Source organism: Haliaeetus leucocephalus, unplaced genomic scaffold (assembly GCF_000737465.1).
Source record: "Haliaeetus leucocephalus isolate CR32 unplaced genomic scaffold, Haliaeetus_leucocephalus-4.0 Scaffold1, whole genome shotgun sequence".
Taxonomy (NCBI): Eukaryota; Metazoa; Chordata; class Aves; order Accipitriformes; family Accipitridae; genus Haliaeetus; species Haliaeetus leucocephalus.
This window is the reverse complement of record NW_010972437.1, coordinates 12,231,138-12,248,780: the sequence shown is the minus strand read 5'-3', so window position 1 is coordinate 12,248,780 and position 17,643 is coordinate 12,231,138. Positions and strand designations below refer to the sequence as shown.

At 36.7% G+C, this 17,643-nt stretch overlaps 1 protein-coding gene across 2 annotated transcripts in view; it reads left to right on the top strand.

Annotated features, from left to right (window-relative positions):
* The window catches only part of DYNC1I2 (dynein, cytoplasmic 1, intermediate chain 2), a 30,723-nt gene extending 13,080 nt beyond the window's left edge, over positions 1–17,643 (top strand). For both annotated transcript variants that reach the window (XM_010566914.1, XM_010566905.1), the window contains 12 exons: positions 97–212; positions 9,520–9,609; positions 9,877–10,039; positions 10,132–10,231; positions 10,737–10,862; positions 11,829–11,975; positions 12,307–12,420; positions 12,785–12,918; positions 13,910–14,054; positions 14,888–15,028; positions 16,030–16,155; positions 16,870–17,643. In XM_010566914.1, coding sequence (XP_010565216.1) covers positions 97–212; positions 9,520–9,609; positions 9,877–10,039; positions 10,132–10,231; positions 10,737–10,862; positions 11,829–11,975; positions 12,307–12,420; positions 12,785–12,918; positions 13,910–14,054; positions 14,888–15,028; positions 16,030–16,155; positions 16,870–16,983 — 1,516 coding nt within the window. In that variant the 3' untranslated portion in view covers positions 16,984–17,643. The remainder of the gene's footprint in view (positions 1–96; positions 213–9,519; positions 9,610–9,876; positions 10,040–10,131; positions 10,232–10,736; positions 10,863–11,828; positions 11,976–12,306; positions 12,421–12,784; positions 12,919–13,909; positions 14,055–14,887; positions 15,029–16,029; positions 16,156–16,869) is intronic.

Here is a 17,643-nt window from a genome sequence, read left to right as displayed (position 1 = left end):
AGCAGTGCTGTGACATGATGACTTGGGTATTATTCTAGGCAAAATATGAAGTAATTAATACATTTTTTTTCTGATTTCTCTATTAATTTTATTTAGACGTGGACCTGTTAAACTTGGAATGGCCAAAATAACACAAGTTGACTTTCCTCCTCGAGAAATTGTTACATATACAAAGGAGACACAAACACCTGTTATGACTCAGCCAAAGGAAGGTGAATGGTTAACTTCTTACTACCTAAGTTATTTTTCTTTTATTGTAACAATGATGACTGAATGAATTGGAACCAGCACTTGTGATCTTGAAACTTAATAAGGTAATGAAGGCTGATATGAGATAATTGATAATAAATTCTATTATTAAATTCATATAGTTCTTGCTTAAGAGTGTTACTGTCATTCTGCATCTTGTTTAACATTACTCTTATTACTAATACATGGTATTTTCTCACTCCTAGTAAATGTTCAGATTAGACACCAAATTGCTTAATTAGCTAACAACTGATAAATAAAATCTTGCATTTATGAGATTTAAGAATCCACACAAGTTACTTGAAGGCTTACAATGAAATTAGCAATTATGCCTCCCCACTTTTTAAGAATTTGAATTCTTATGCCTGGAGCTTATACATTGTGTTTTAAAAGAAGGAACTAATTTCTTTATTAACATATGCATTTTCTATTGTCAGCAACTGAACATATGTTTTCTTTCAGTCATGGCTTGTTTGCTTTTCAGAAAAGAAATTTTTCCAAAGAAAACATAGTTTGCTAATAAACTTGCTTCTCAATGTCAAAACATTTGAATTTAGCTGCAAATGAAAATAGTAATCTTGACCTAGTTTGTATGTAGTTCTACAACAAAATCTCTTAGTTACTTAATATGACTGACTTTGAGTATGTGTCTTTGATAGCAATTTTAGGACCTAATTCTATATTCATAGTTTTGCATTTTCCTGCTCTTTGGTATGTGAACTTTTGGGTGTTTATGCAAGGAGATAAAAGCACTTTTTAAAAGATGAAGAGAATACTCAATGGAAGTCTTATGCTGGTGTTTCCAGAAAGTGTATAATTTACCTGAAAGTGTAATACAAATGATATGGAGTGTAAAATGTAATACAAGTGATGCAGAGTTGCTGTTTTTGCTCCAGACTCTATCAATATGCCGCTCTTGTCTGGGATGTGTCTTAAGTTACTTTGGTGAGTTTAACTACATGCAAATGACACTGTGAATGAGTTTAAGAGGCAGGGGAAAGGGGAGAGAAAAGAAAGGAATTAAATTGCAACAATACTCTGTGTTGAGAAGTTTCTTCCCTTCTTATCTCTGGATATCCAGTATCAGGGATCTGTGTGTCTTCAGAACACAACCAATCTTTCAAACTTCATTATTCACTGAGCCAGAATAACAGAGGATATGCTTTTTCTCCAACTGCGTTTCTTTTCCATTCTTCATTTTATCTGTATCCTTGCACAGATAGGCGTTTGGGGTTTTCCTGCTTTCATTTCTGCAATGCGCTTACCCTTTTCTTTCTCTAATCCCCCAGGTTTGTTTCCTCCCGTCTGTCAGGTTCGTGGAATCTGAAGACTTAATTCATAGTTTATGTGCTAGAAGAGTTTTACTTCTGCTGCCTGCTGTCAGTGGAAATTGTCTGGGATTGTATGATCTTAGTTTCACACTCAGTGGATAGGCTGTAGTTGAAGTTTACTGTAGTGGAGTTGGAAAGATGGGTCGTCTGTATTTCTGCATTTACCAGAAAGCTCTCTCGGTACAGATGTTGTCTCCTGATCCATTCCCCCTTAAAAATAATACTGTTTTCTTGAGGGCCTTTGTTACTATTTTATGTATGTGTACTTTTGTAAAAGTTACTTACAGGTGCTCTTTCATCATTTCAGTGTCGAGGATCTTTTTAAGGTCTGTCTTAAGACTGCCTAAATACATTCATAATTAAGCTCTATGTTCACAATTTACAATGACATATGAAATAGGACATAGGTTTAAAAAGAGAAAATCATGCTGCCTCCAAAAAAACGGAGTCACTAGGTGAGATATTTTGATTATGGGAAAAAAATTTTGAAGTCTTTAAAACAATTGACAAAAGCAATATGCTGAATTTTCAGAGTGCAATTAGATAAATAAAAATTAGATAGAATGTAACTCATTGATTTTTATTTCTTCTAGCAGTCTGAGTTGTTGTGGGTTTTATTTATTTATTTTAGTGAGTATACTGTAAACTAAAGGTAATCTTTCAAAGTACACTTGAAAGTTGAGCTTGCAACCGTATTCACCCATACAAGTAATCTTCACTAGCTCCCTTGTACAGCAATAAGTTGCATCTCAGTTATGTTAGATCCAGTGTTCACACTTTCTTATAAAATGGACTGGACCTTTCTTAATTATATCTTGAGATTTTAAAATGCTGTCGGAGCTGTGCTTTTCAACAAAGGAAAATAGAAGCAGTTTTATTAAATATGCTGTGCAGTCATTCTGCAGGTTTAGGTCCATTTGTGCTGTAGGTTGAATTGTGGTAATACTGATTTTGGGGGCAAAAAACCCAGACAAACCCCACAACAAAACACCAAACTAAAAATACAGGCCTCTTTGTTCCACTTCGGTGTGCCACAATGGTTATGTAGTTACATTGTAAGCTGAATTGGGAAACATTCAAACTACAACCAATCTGTCTGGTGGGATGGATAGGAAGTAGGAGTAAACTAGGTTTAAACTAAAACAGTTCCTAATTGTCATAGAAATATATATGGCAACACAAATGAAGTGAGTTACATAGGGGAGATTTCATGTCCTCAACATAAAGTTGGCTTTTGGAGATGCCTGTTTTGGATTCAGTGTAACAAACAGTTAAATTTAAGTAATGAGTACCTTTCACCTGAACAGTTCTGGTTTTAAAATGTGAAGGTCACTTATCTCAGAAGTTGATAGAAAAGACTGCATTCAGTAGTTGAGAAATCCAAAACAGGAAAAATCCATAGTTAGAGAAGGGAGGTAGGCTAAGTCTGCATGTTCACACTTCTATATAGTGCAGACATGTTGCACCATCCTAGACAATATTAAAATAGGAACTAGCTCACACACACACTATTTTGCAGATACAAAGCTTCTCAGCTGCAGCTGTTATAAGCCAGTGATCCTCTCCATTTGTAATGAAAGAATGACCAGTTTGCATGCAGCTGTAGATGCTAGAGCTAGAATGTGACCTCAGTGCTAGTGGCACTATAGCCTTATGCTAAGACAAAAAGTATTACTACTGGAATTGCAACTCTTCCACATTTCTTCACTCCCATCTCTTTGAAGTGTTGTATCCAAAATAGTAGATAGCCTTGTCTTTATCTTATACGATGCCCAGCTCTTAATCTTGAAATTTGACTGCTTCCTTAGGAGGTGGAGACATTTAGTGCGCTAACAGTTCTCACAACTTCCATTATTTTATTGCAGTACTAATATGTTGATTTATTATGACCTTGAAGTATTTGAGGAACTGCCTATCTTAGGAAGACTGATTCTTTCTATAATATTATAAAACAATAAAATCAAGATCTCTCCTAGAAATCAGTTACATTCTGTGATTAGAGATTGAATCATCTCTGGAGCGCTAAGTACTTTGCCACAGGAAGTCATTCACTGTATTCTGAACAGTATGGAATATTAAATTTCCCCATTAATTGAAATTAATAAGCATGTTTCACAGTTCTTGTAGGAAGATGCCTACATCCAAAGTAGACTGAGAAGGTGAATCTGCAATACTTGTTTTATAGGCTTTTCATATGATGGATGTAACCCAAAGGTGCTCTTTCCTCAAGGTCCCATGTATACAAGTGACTAGAGAAACACAGTAAGAGATGGTGTCAGGTTGGTGATTGTGGTGTTATCAAACTTCTTGCTTTGATGAAAATACTGACACATGTCTGTCTTTGGTACTTCTTTTTTTTTTTTTTTTCCCCACATTTGAGGTTTTTTTTCTCCAGAATTTTCAATAGCGTTAGTGTTCTAACGCTACTTTTTCTGTAGCAGCTGTATTTATTATGTAAAAGAAATGAAATTAAATCAAGAAATGACTCATTGTTCTGAGGAATATATCAGAGAAAATACACCCTTTTTTTGTTGTTCTCTTGGCACGTCCTGTTCCTGGGTTTTGGGTTTTTGTCATTCTTTGATACAGTAATGATGGCTATCTTGTTTAAGGACCAAATAAATTTATTTTGGCTTGATAAGTGTTGTGCCATACCAAGAGCTGTTCTCCCTTACTTCATAACTAATAAGCCTAAGTGTCTACAGCTCTATGCCATTACTTCACTTCAGCAACTTTTGTCACCATCTTAACGTGAACATCCTGTGTTTAGGCTGTTCCATTCCCCAGCATCCTTGTTCTGCCATCCCCTTTTCTACTATCTAAATCCATTTCTTGCTTCCCATGATGCTGTGTATAACACTGCTGCCTGCTTTCTTCATTGTCCAATTTTGGTGGACATGTTTTTTAGTTCGTGTGGTCAACTGGTTATTAGGGCTGATATTTAGCCTCTATTTAGCATGCTCTATCAGGCAGCAGATTTTCAGATCTGCTCTCTGGAAATACATTTGAAATTGTGTTGCCTTCGTACGCTCATTTCTTTCTAGCAGACAGCAGAAGCAGTTTCAGCAACAGAGATGCAATTCAGATGTGAACTCTGGTATATGTCTTAATGTTCTGCAGGCTCCGTGTTGGCCACCATGTAGAGTACTGCAGTCATTGGTGCTAAATTTTTTTTCTTATCTGTACTTCTTGCTACACTGTTCTCTGCTATACTGTTTGATCTCTTCCTTTGTAATTTGCTAACATATTGTTCAAATTTGCATGGAAAGAAATTGGTCACCAGTATGCCCGATAAAGATGTGGTATGAGTCCTTGAAGTAGTTAATCCAAAGAAAGATAGGCATATAGGGCAATATGATTCTGCTCAGTTGTCACAGTTAAGGCTTTTCTGGGCTAATGGGATACTTGTTATTTAGTGCTGCTGTACAATATTGTGCATGTGCAGTCACAACTAACTGCAGACAGTATTATTGCATTAGCTCCACTCTTTGAGGAATTATTGTCTGGTAAAGTCTCCAAGACACAATGAAAATATTAAGCATTTTTGTCCTTTTAATTCTGACTTAAGCAGAGTAATAACAATTTGGTGCATAGGATTGGCTTCTTGGATGCTGTTACGCTGAATGTACCATATTTACATTTTGGTACTTTAAAAAGAAATAAAGGACCCTTATGTAGTCATCTATTATCCTGTACATGCCTTAAATGTACAGTGAAATATAGATGGGAAAACTTGATATGAAGACATTCGGCTTAACAAAAGCCACCCATTTCACAGATGATTTAACTTTGATTAACCTACTCTGCAGCACCAGATTACTCAGACAACTGGAACTTCACTCTGTAGTGTTATTGCTAGGTGCAGCCTAATTTACAGCACTGCTTTTCTTTCTGTCTTGCCAAAATACATCACAATTTTGATGTTAACTCAAAGTAAAAATTCAGTGGTTCGTTAAACCTGTTTTTAGCATTAATTGACAAGAAATTTGTTGCTATTAAAGTAGCTGCTATTTTTATGCAATCTTTACAGTTTGTAACATTAGATCCCCTGTTCGTCTGTCAGAAATAACATGGAGTTAACCCCTCAGCATATTATAATGACTCTTCATCAATATGTTGATGTGACATAAAGTCCCATTTCCTGTCTTCATGGCCCTGTGACTTTTCTAAGTCTTAGCAGCCTTTTTTTAAATGCCAAATTGTATTTGGTATATTGACAGTTGAAGTGGCATAGAATGCCAGTAGGTACAGTCAATAATGAATAAGGAGGATGAGTTAGGCAGTGCCTTTAAGGTTTCCAAGTTTATGTAGCTGACTTGAATGCAGTATACTACTGTATCGTGGGTTCTTGATTTACTAGTATGTCCAATCTTTCAGTGTTTGCTGGGTAATATATTATTGTTATGCCAATTCCTTGCAAATACCAGCACCTGGCATGTTATTAAATAAATTCAAGATTGTCGTGGTTTAACCCCAGCCAGCAACTAAGCACCACGCAGCCGCTCACTCACTCCCCCCCGCCATCCAGTGGGATGGGGGAGAAAAGCAGGAAAAGAAGTAAAACTCCTGGGTTGAGATAAGAACGATTTAATAGAACAGAAAAGAAGAAACTAATAATGATAATGATAACACTAATAAAATGGCAACAGTAGTAATAAAAGGATTGAAATATACAAATGATGCGCAGGGCAATTGCTCCCCACCCGCCGCCCGACACCCAGCCAGTTCCCGAGCGGCGATTTCCTGGCCCCCCCCACTTCCCAGTTCCTAAACTAGATGGGACGTCACATGGTCTGGAATACACTGTTGGCCAGTTTGGGTCAGGTGCCCTGGCTGGGCATGAGAAGCTGAAAAATCCTTGACTCTAGTCTAAACACTACTGAGCAACAACTGAAAACATCAGTGTTATCAACATTCTTCACATACTGAACTCAAAACATAGCACTGTACCAGCTACTAGGAAGACAGTTAACTACATCCCAGCTGAAACCAGGACAAAGATAAAGGAAAGACAGGAGAAGTAATTGAGACAAAAATTTCTTATCTCTTCTGTTGTCCAACAACTTCATGCTGCCTTTTTTGATTGTAAACTTCTGTGAGAAATCATCCTAGTTTCAGATAAGAAAGCATCCTAATTTGGGATAACGAGGTCAAGAACTTGTGTATGGGGTTTTTTTTTTTGTTTGTGTTGGGGGTTTTTTTGTCCAGATCCCTTAATGAGAAAGTTTGCATATGACTTTTCTTTAGAGAGAAGGCTTTAGATTTATGTAGTTACAGATAAATCGCAGTGAGATGACATGTTCAGTTTCAAGTCTGATATTTTGAGGATATTAAAATAAGTGATGTATCCTGCATTTTAATGCGGTAATATCAGCTGGCTGTATGCAGTGAATGTACTATGAAGGAATTTAGATCTCTGTATAATATATGCCATTTATGTTTCAAACATAAAAAGGCAGGAGCAATCAACTATATGATCTTTTAAATAAAATATGTAGATTAGAAGGTCACTTAGCACTAAGGGGTTGACCATCTGCATTTGACAAGAATTTGACTCCTGTCACTGAAAATGGTACTTAGAATCAGTGTAGTATGACTAATGGGGGGTTGGGCTGAAATTTCTAATTTGGGACTTTCAAAGCTAGAATAATGTATCCAGGGTGACCCAAAACCAAATTTCTAAATTTGAAGGCATCATTTAAATCTGTGAGATTGATTGGCAGGGTGAACAAGAGGGGGATTTTTATCCAAGTGGCTGTAATGTGAATATGTGGTCCTGTATTTGTGGTTCTCAAAATCATGTGTGTTAACTCCTATTACATTTTTTAATTAATCAGTGTTCACACCTATAGTGATTTGACATTAAGAATTCCATTCTTTAGAATTGCTACAAGTTACACAGTTTTCAGATTTCAGTCCGCTGTACATGCGAATCCATCTAAAAACGAGCAGTGTCTTTCTGTTTCTCTGCGTGATTATTTTGCCCAAAAAAGCTTTCATTTTTTTTTAAGTAGCACAAAAGCTGTAATTGGCATGCTTTGTAAGGAAGTGTCAATGTGCAAGAGAGTGGAGATCACTAAGAATTCTTTTACGCGTTCTTTCCCCTTTGCACCACCGCCTCCTCAGCAGGGTCACTGAGATCACTAGCTTTTCTTGAAATGGCCATTTTCACTGGCAGGTGCATTATACCCTGTATTTTCAGATTGTTTTTCCATTCTGAATGTTTGGCAGGTTGATTGCTCTGGCTGCATTGACGGAGAAAGGGCTGACAAATGCGGTTGGGCTGGCTGAAAAGACAGTGATTACTGTTTTCCTTTGTGGCTGATTGAGGCCCTTGAAAGGAAAGATTTTAACCTTCACCATTTGGTTCAAAAGTATGAGCATATATTGAAATCATTCATGCCATTTATCCTAGTTCTGTAAACTTGTCAGAACGTAAAAATCGCTCAATTTCAAGTAATGTAGGATTGGCATACGTCATTATCATTTTGATTAAGTTGGAGTTTGTATTATTGTGTGCATTATACGGTGTCATTTAAAGCTTTCTTTCCTGCAGGTACAGTTATATTTTTATTGCCTATACTATGGAGTTAGAAAGATTTTCAGACCTCTTTAAACCTATCACTATGTGTGTGGTTTGGCAGCTGGTATGGCCTACAAGCTGTATTTTGTTTGCAGGGTAAAGGCTTGTCTGTAGACCTCCTGGAGTGCTGGTAATTGCACAGGCTTGCCATTGGGGAAAGACATGATTGGAAGCAGTCAGGCAGAAAAATGTTGTGCCATCCCACTGCCACCTCATAGCAGAGAGACAATCCTAGCAGTACCATCTGGTTGTTGCTATCTAGTCAGCTGGCCTAGCTGCTGGGACCATGCCTTGGCAGCTGGTTCCCATCCCTTGACCGCCCGCCCCCCTGCACGCCCCCCCTCCCCCCCTTTTTTTTTGTGTGCATGTATGTGGGGGTTTTTTTTTTTGGGGGGGGTTTTTTTGTTAGCTAACTTTGAAGGTTGGGTCAGGGAGATGGCTGCAACAAACATGCGTAGTCCCTGTTGAATACTGTCTCATTGCTTGTGATGAGGCGTGCAACACATTCCTGCTGCCATTCCCTTATAAACAGATGACATAGCTGTTTAACCAATAAAAATAGTCTTTTCAGAAGCTTGTTCTAGAAAGTGGATGAAGAAAAGCCAGGAAATGCATATTCCACAACACTAAATAATTTAAAGTTATTTTCTGGTTTACAGTATTCAAAGAAAAAAATGTAGAAAGGCAGAAAGTGCTGTAAACCTTGTCAGTATTCCCCGGCATTAACATTTTATGTTATTCATTGCAATTAGGGAAAACACATTTTGCTGTAAAGTTCTCATTGCCAAACATGATACAGATAATGAGACTTGCATTTAGAATGACAGAAAAAATGTAATCTCCCTGCTATTATCTTTAGCAAAATTTGCCTCTTGGAATAGCAACCTGAAAGCTAATGTAAGCCATCTTCGTGCCATATGAAGACCCATTAGACTGTGATGGTTTCAGATCACAAGTAAGCAGCTGCTCTGTAGACTATTTTAGACATTTGATTTTTCTTTATTCTGCAGCATTAATGTGTCAATATGTTACACAGAACATGCATCCACCACATGGTTTTGTGTGGAATCATAAATGCTTGTAAGAGAGATTTCCACTTTGGATTCTTTACAATTTCTTATGTGTCTTATTTCAGGTTATACAACTACATAATTTAGTGCCACTAAAATCCAGGTGTAGACAGTGTTCCAGTGATCTTTTGGTTTGAGATAATGTTATCCTGGGGACTACATTTTACAAATTTAACCATTTTAAGCTAAATGATACCATTTTACATCAGCTTATTTGAAATTCATATGGAATGTTACTGTTGCTCTTTGAAAACATTGACAGTCTCACCACAATGTTTCTCCTTAGATGAGGAAGATGAAGATGATGTGGTTGCACCAAAACCATTAGCTGAACCTGAGGAAGAAAAAACATTAAAAAAAGAGGAGGAGGAAGAAGGTACAGGCCACCTCAAGACATTCTGAGTGTGCTGTAAAGGAAGACATCAATAAATATTTAACTTATTTTCTTTCCATTAAGTTGACATTAATTTGAATTACATCTTAACAATCAGCTAGCAAAATATAAAATGTAAAAATGGATTTAAAATCTAGGGATGTTAGGAAACAAATTTTCCAACATCATGATAAATACTCTGTCTTTCTTTCTTGGAAAGAATTGGTGAAAGTATGCAGTCCAGAGAATGTATGTATAATTCTTTTCCAGCTGCCCCTCATGAACTTACGGAAGAGGAAAAACAACAAATTTTGCATTCTGAAGAATTTTTAAGTTTCTTTGACCACTCCACAAGGATTGTTGAAAGAGCCCTTTCTGAGCAAATCAACATTTTCTTTGACTACAGTGGAAGAGACTTAGAAGACAAAGAAGGGTAATGTCAATGTTCAATACTTTACTGTGAATGTGCAATATTTGTAATTGAAAAAGTGATCCAAGATTAATATCTGCTAATTGCCTTTACAGAGAGATTCAAGCAGGAGCAAAACTGTCCTTAAATAGGCAGTTTTTTGATGAACGTTGGTCAAAGCATCGTGTTGTCAGTTGTTTGGACTGGTCATCTCAGGTAAAAAAATAATGCTTGCATTAAGCAGTTATCTTTGTAAATTCTTCTAGTTTTATGTGCTTGACCCTTCTATAAGTACAGTTGATACAGGCTGTATTTCTAAATGCGTTTCTTAGGTGTTCCCTTGTTTGCAAAAAGTAAACAGAGCTGTTAATCTGTTGTGAAAAGTAGCAACAGGTTTGTATTATGAAGAAAGTCTTTGGCATATTTGTTTCTAAACTAAAAAAAGTTCACTTAAAAGTACTGGGTTTTATGTTCACAAGCAAGTTATGATGAAAGACAGAACAAGACTCTAATGTGTATGTTAATGCTGTTTTATGAGCTAAATTTTAAACAATTACAGTTTTAACTGACAATTTCTCACTTACATATAATGTAAGGTGGCCTTTATTTTTCGGTGTTTTTTTAAACACTATTTTGGCAAAAGAGAACAAGGATTCTAGGATTGTCTGGACCATTAACTAGTCATCGTGCTTACTTTGAGTCTTTTTCACTTATTGTACAGTATCCAGAATTGCTTGTAGCTTCTTACAACAACAATGAGGATGCACCTCATGAGCCTGATGGGGTGGCCCTTGTATGGAATATGAAGTACAAGAAAACTACCCCAGAGTATGTCTTTCACTGCCAGGTACGATTCTGTGTCGGGAGGCTAAAGATATTATGTTGATGAACTTGGACAAGTACCTTTCTTATGCCTATCAACATAATGATTTCATTGGGCTGGCATTCACTTTAACCACATGTATTTGCAAACAGATGTTGATAGCTAGAGATTTCAGTTTAGAAATATTTTTCTGTTTCAGAATTTCTGACATCATTCAGAATTCAGTCTTGTTTGAGAACTCATTTTGTTATTTTAACTTATTTAAAAACCAGAAAACCTTCTCGTGTAATGGTTGAACCACAAAGAAGGTTTGTATGTCAGGGGATTGAGTGGGATTGTATACTACTAGAGCTTAGTTTACTGAATAAAATGAAGATGGCCTGAGGAGATGGAGCAAGGATGAAAACTAGAAACATATGCGTCAAGAAAAAGGCAGTTGGAAGTTTTCTAGTAGTTTTCTGAAAGATAAAACCATACAGATCTCTTCCATTATGCCAAGCCTGGGATAGCCACTTTATTTTCAAAATGCCATACTTCTGAAAAATTACATAGCTGAATCAAAATTTAATCTTGTGTTGTCAGATTACTGTCAAAGCCCAGGTTGCAAAAGTAACTTTATTATATCAAAATGGATTTGTACGTTCTCTAAGAAAATGACCACAGAATGTGGCAAAACATATTAACATCTTGTGCATTACTGGGCCTTCCCTTGCGAACAAACTATGGTAAGAGGAATACAAATGTATACCTACGAAAGAAAAGAGGAGGAAGACTTCATTTTATGAATACAAATTAAAACTAAAAGACAATTGGGGGTTCACAAAGGGTTTGTGAATCCTTAAGTAATTGGACAGTGAAATAGCATATTGAATAAATCTAGGCAAAGAACTTACTCTGATACCTGGTCCCATTTTCTTTAGCTTTAGACATAGCGTCGTTAAATGATAGGGGGTTTTTGTGTATTTTGTTGTTTGTTTTTCTTCCTTTCAGTCAGCAGTGATGTCAGCTACATTTGCAAAATTTCATCCCAATCTGGTGGTTGGTGGCACATACTCAGGCCAAATAGTGCTATGGGATAATCGCAGCAATAAGAGAACCCCGGTGCAGAGAACTCCACTTTCAGCTGCTGCTCACACGGTAGGGGGTAAAATGTCTTCAAGGACTGTTCCCTGTTGAGAAGTATTTAACCTCTAGGAAACTCTGTCCAGTGCACTTGATTGATAACGCTTAAATGTTTATGTCCATATTTTGCCAATGCTATCACTGAAGAACCAGGCTATTCATAAAAATCCAAGCGTCAGGAAAAACAAGTAACAGTTTTATAGGGAAGTATTCTTTGTACTGTACTGTGATCAATCTTTTATGCTTTGTTAAATGGTGAAGTTGTATATTTTACTGTATATTAATTATACCAGAATTGGTTGTTACTTGGAAATTCCTTTTTCTGATAGTATTTTACATTTCTTAGCACCCAGTGTACTGTGTAAATGTTGTTGGGACCCAGAATGCTCATAACTTGATTAGTATCTCAACTGATGGGAAGATATGCTCTTGGAGTCTGGACATGCTTTCCCAACCACAGGTAAGATATCTTTGGATATATATAGTATTTTGTAAAAACTTAATTAATCTAAAAAGCATTAATAAACATTTTCCCAACACAGAGAATTATACTTAAGGCAGCTTGATAAGTATTTAATTAAATACTTCCCCACCTGTGGAATCAAATATTGTCTGTTGATCCTTTTGTATATTTTTGCACTTGTGTTAGTGGTGAACACAATTTTAATACGAAATAACTTTCTTATTCTTGCCCAATTTTGTACAAGTAAAATACAAAAAAAACCCCTCAACCTTCTATTGAGAAATCCAAATGACTTTGTAGATGTTAATATTTCAGGTTTGTTTGTTTTTTTTAAACTAAGTTGCTGATATTTTCACCACAGGATAGCATGGAGCTGGTTCACAAACAGTCCAAGGCTGTGGCTGTTACCTGCATGTCCTTCCCTATCGGAGATGTCAACAACTTTGTCGTTGGCAGTGAAGAAGGCTCAGTGTACACTGCATGCCGTCATGGCAGGTGAATACAAACTTTAATTATTCAGAAGAAATAAAAATAGTGAAAGGATGAGTCCCTGCATGCTTTACTGCTAAAATTATTTATAGTGCATATTTACTCCTTTGTCTTGAAGGAGTTCAAAATAGCTGTATATGAATTCATGTGCACTTTTTCTCTGAGTAAGAGCTTCGTTAAAACCAGAAGAAGTTGGAATATTGAATTGGTACTATGCTGCCTTCAGTGACTAGGAGTTGTGTTGATGAGGGCAGCGTAGGTCACTGCGGTTTTATTCATTTGAATTGTAGCAGAACATTCCAAACTTCGTATCAGTTCTGTAGATAATTGTACAGTAACATCACGCACAAATCTTAAATTGGCTAGCTTTTCTCCTGCTGTTCAATCTATTTTGAAATTGTCTGACTGTATCTTATCAATTGCTTTCTTAAATATAATTGAGTGTCCAGGTTTCATCTCAAATACACATCACCTTGCTGCACAGCTTTTTGGTTCCAAAATACCCAAAATTGTATCACTTTTGTGTAACATCCTTCCCATCTGTTCTCCCCTTCTTTTTCATCGTTTCTGATAGGAGGCTATTAGGGATATATTGTTACTGTTTTATGTCTGAACCCTGTGTCCATAAGGTACATGCAACTTCTCTTAAGTCACTGGGAGTTTTATGCTCATTTCTGAGGACTGGATTTCGTTCTTTGTATGAATGGAAGTTTTAGCTATTGCTTGGAGAATAACATAAGTAAATGTGTGGACTGATACCTGCTGAATTTTGGCACTTAAGGTTAGCAGAAAACAGATGTCAAAGTTAAGGTCCACATTCAAGCCTGGTCTTCTGTGATCCTGTTGTGATGTGATGAAGCCTTTTGCAGTGGGGTAACATCCATACAAAGCAGCAAAATCGTCTTGTGGCTATATATAAATTGCATTTCAGCGCTATCTCTGTCTGCGGATGTATGGTTTCCAGATAAATTAACCCTGGTTATATATTCTAAAACAGCAAAGCTGGAATCAGTGAGATGTTTGAAGGACACCAGGGACCAATCACAGGTATCAACTGCCATGCAGCAGTTGGACCTGTAGACTTCTCGCATCTTTTTGTCACCTCTTCTTTTGACTGGACAGTAAAGCTTTGGACAACTAAGGTAACAAATAGATAGTTCAGTGATTTTCTTTGTAGTCCTTGACACAAGGTGGTGCTATAATGTAAGCTACTTAAGAAACTTCAGTAAACTGAAGTCAAGTCGTGTGAAGCTTTCTAGGATCCTAGCAACAGTCCTGCAAAGAGGAGACAGCTGATGAACAAAACTATAGTTGACGACATAAAGTTTTGCTTTCTGATTATACATCATTTCTATACTTCTGATCCATTCTGTTCATCCTTTTGCCCTTTGTTATCAACACCGATTTACAATGTAACCAAATGTTGTAAAATCAGTTACTTCATATTATGCATAGGGCAAATGTTTTGCTACAATTTTGTGGAGGACTATGGGGACAGCACCAAAACTGATGTCAGTTAAACTCCGTGAGGCTTACAGTGGAAATATCTGCCATTCCCATTGCCAGAATTACCTCTTTTTCTGTTGGTTTGATGCCCTGAGGAATGCAAAGCGGAGGAAGCAGAGTCACAGTCTCCCAGTAATAGTCTGAAGTGCTGTCACTGTGTTATTATTGGCTTGATTTACAAGATTCTTAATGCATTAAATTTACAATCTCTTACTATATTGGCTTGCTACTAGTTTGTTTTATAGTAGCAGCCAGCAAAAAGGCTGCATGCTTTGGAAAGCATCCCTTTAATAATAGCATTAATTTTTAGCTGCTTTTTGTGGAGGCATTTTTTAAAGTAAGTCAAAATGTGAATTGCTTTTTAGTTATTGCTGATAATGCTGTTGAAGTTCTGTATTTTGCTTTACCTGTTAGCTTTATAGTTTTGAAGTGCAGAGCTTGGGTATTGCATTATGTTTGCTTTTTTCAGAATAACAAACCTCTCTACTCCTTTGAAGACAACTCAGATTATGTTTATGATGTGATGTGGTCTCCAACTCACCCTGCCTTGTTTGCCTGTGTGGATGGGATGGGCAGGCTTGACCTGTGGAATCTCAACAATGATACTGAGGTGAGGCAGTCAGGTTAACAATCAAATGTAGCTGGAAAAGTGTTTGTACACTTTGGGGGGAAAAGTGTCAGGAGTTTACCATAGCGTTTTGGTCTGGTTTTTTGTTGTTCTTAAATATTCTGTAGTTCCAGTAGTTTCTGTGTAATAAGTATCATTCTTTGATTACAAGGTTGTAATTCAGATGACTGCTCATAATGAATGACAGTGGTAATTAACTTATTTTACCTGTAGCACAAGTGCAAAACATCTGCTGATGTAACACTGATCCATGTTGTCAAAGTGATTATAGACCTCCCCCAGTATGACCTTGGCAGGCTATAGCTTAACAGTGTGAACAAACCTGTTACCCACACACCACTGTTGTTCCTATTGCCATAGTACTATTGCAGTGAAATTGTAATTTGTTTCTAAACTTAGAGAATTGAATGTTTGGGTTTTCTGGTGTGAGTTATAAACTTAATTATAGTATGAATCTTTTCTGAGATTTAAACTTGTTGGATGTAGGTGACAGGAAGAACCTGACAGATACTCGGTACTTAAATCTCACCTTCTTAAAACTGCATATAGAAGAAAGAGCAGTTCTGTAGGAGCATACGCCAGCCTATGGCTTCAGATTGGAACTACCCAGTTCTAGCCTTTGGACAGGATTTGACCTGCCAAAGCAGCTGACTTCATCCCTGCCTTCTGTCATATCTTTCTTGAGATCCCAGGGTTCCTCCTTGCTGTCTGACTGAATGCATGTCTAGGCCTCCTGCCTCATGACAAGAGTTCAGATGTGCTTTTTGATAGAGGATGTTTGTACTTTGGCCAAGGGACAGAAGATGTATCATTTTGGTCATGTCACTGGTGATAGCTTAAGGCCACTGAGAGTCTTTGAGGTTTACATACTCTGCCTCAGCTGAAATGTTGGGCACTTCTTTTGATACAACACTGAGGGACTAGGTGTGTTCTGTAATCTCTAGTTTACGGAATTTTTAGCAATGTGTTTTAAATGGATACAGGTGCCAACTGCAAGCATTACTGTGGAGGGCAATCCTGCTCTGAACCGTGTGAGATGGACGCATTCTGGGAGAGAGATTGCTGTAGGTGATTCAGAGGGACAAATAGTTATATATGATGTGGGAGAGGTATGTATACCATTTATTGTGCAAAGTACATTACAAAACACTCGTGTTTCTTTGACTCTTATTTAGCAACTTGCTTTTAACTTTTTTCCCCTGTGATTAGAGGAATAATGTTTAATTTTTATTTTGAAATTAATGTTACCTTTTTGTGTCTATTTCAGGTATTCTAGCATAACTTTTTAGCATGCTATCTGGCAGCCAATCAAAAAAATAAAAACATTTTTGTAAGGCTGGTGAAATAAGATAAAAGAATCAATGGGTTGGTTTGTAGAGATTTTATGTTCTTTATACCTGGCACGTGAATTCTGACCATAGTTTGAGAAGTACTGAACAAAAAATTCTGCAGTGAAGCAGTCTTGACTTTGTTCCTACAGTGAAGCTGTTGCTATTGCAAGTACGTGTACTGCAGTAGTACATAACTAATTGATGGGATGATGATACAGCATTAGTAGTGCCCTTTGGAGGCAGTCTCTCAGATGGAGACCTATCATGCGAGCTTGTAATAGTACCATTACATACTTAAATACCAGATTCTCAAATTCTGCTTCTTTTATTAGTTAGAGATTTTGATGTTCAGACTATTTTAAAAGTTACACTAAATAAAGGTAAGCTTTTCTGTTGGAACCTCTTCTGAACATTACTTGAGCATTCTGCTATTCAAAATGAACTCAGTTTTTATTTATAAGTAGGCTTAAATAACGTTTTCTTTGTCAACAGCAAGTTGCCATTCCACGCAGTGATGAGTGGACTCGATTTGGTCGAACGCTGGCAGAAATAAATGCTAACAGAGCTGATGCAGAAGAGGAAGCTGCAACCCGCATACCAGCGTAGATCATTAAAAATAGGCAGCAGTGGTAGACTTGTGAATGATTTGATGCAAATCTTAAAAAGTGTAAGCATGTGTCAGTTCAAATAATAGCTTAAGGGAGGAATATATGGATTCAGCTATGGACTTTGAAATGTATTAAGATCACTGAAAATCTGATCTTGCATTGTCACTTTTTATATATAAATTACAAGCACATTCTTGGATTTGTGTAACTTTTAATACAGTTAACTTTGACTTTGCAAGGAACTTCTTTTGCTGAAACACTAACCTGATGTAAATTTACTATTGGGCTTCTGAAATTTCCACTTTGTAACAGTATCTATTTCTGAAAAGTACAAGTTCTGTTTCTGAACTAAACTTTCTATATTCCACAGACTAACCTTCATTAGGTAGTAAATTTCTGAAGCATTCTTTAATTTGAACTCTTCAAATTACCCATGGATATGCATGCATATGTTCCAAGTAAGTTTCATTGTTTATATATAGATAAGCCTCAGACTCTGGTAGTGGGTAATACATGTGAATAAAAATTTGTCTGTAGTTACAAACTTACTTGATAATTGGACCTGAATTAATGAAATACATATTTAATAATGAGTTCTTTTGTTTGAATTGGTACATTAAAAGGTGAGACTGATTCATAAATAAATATTATATGAGCA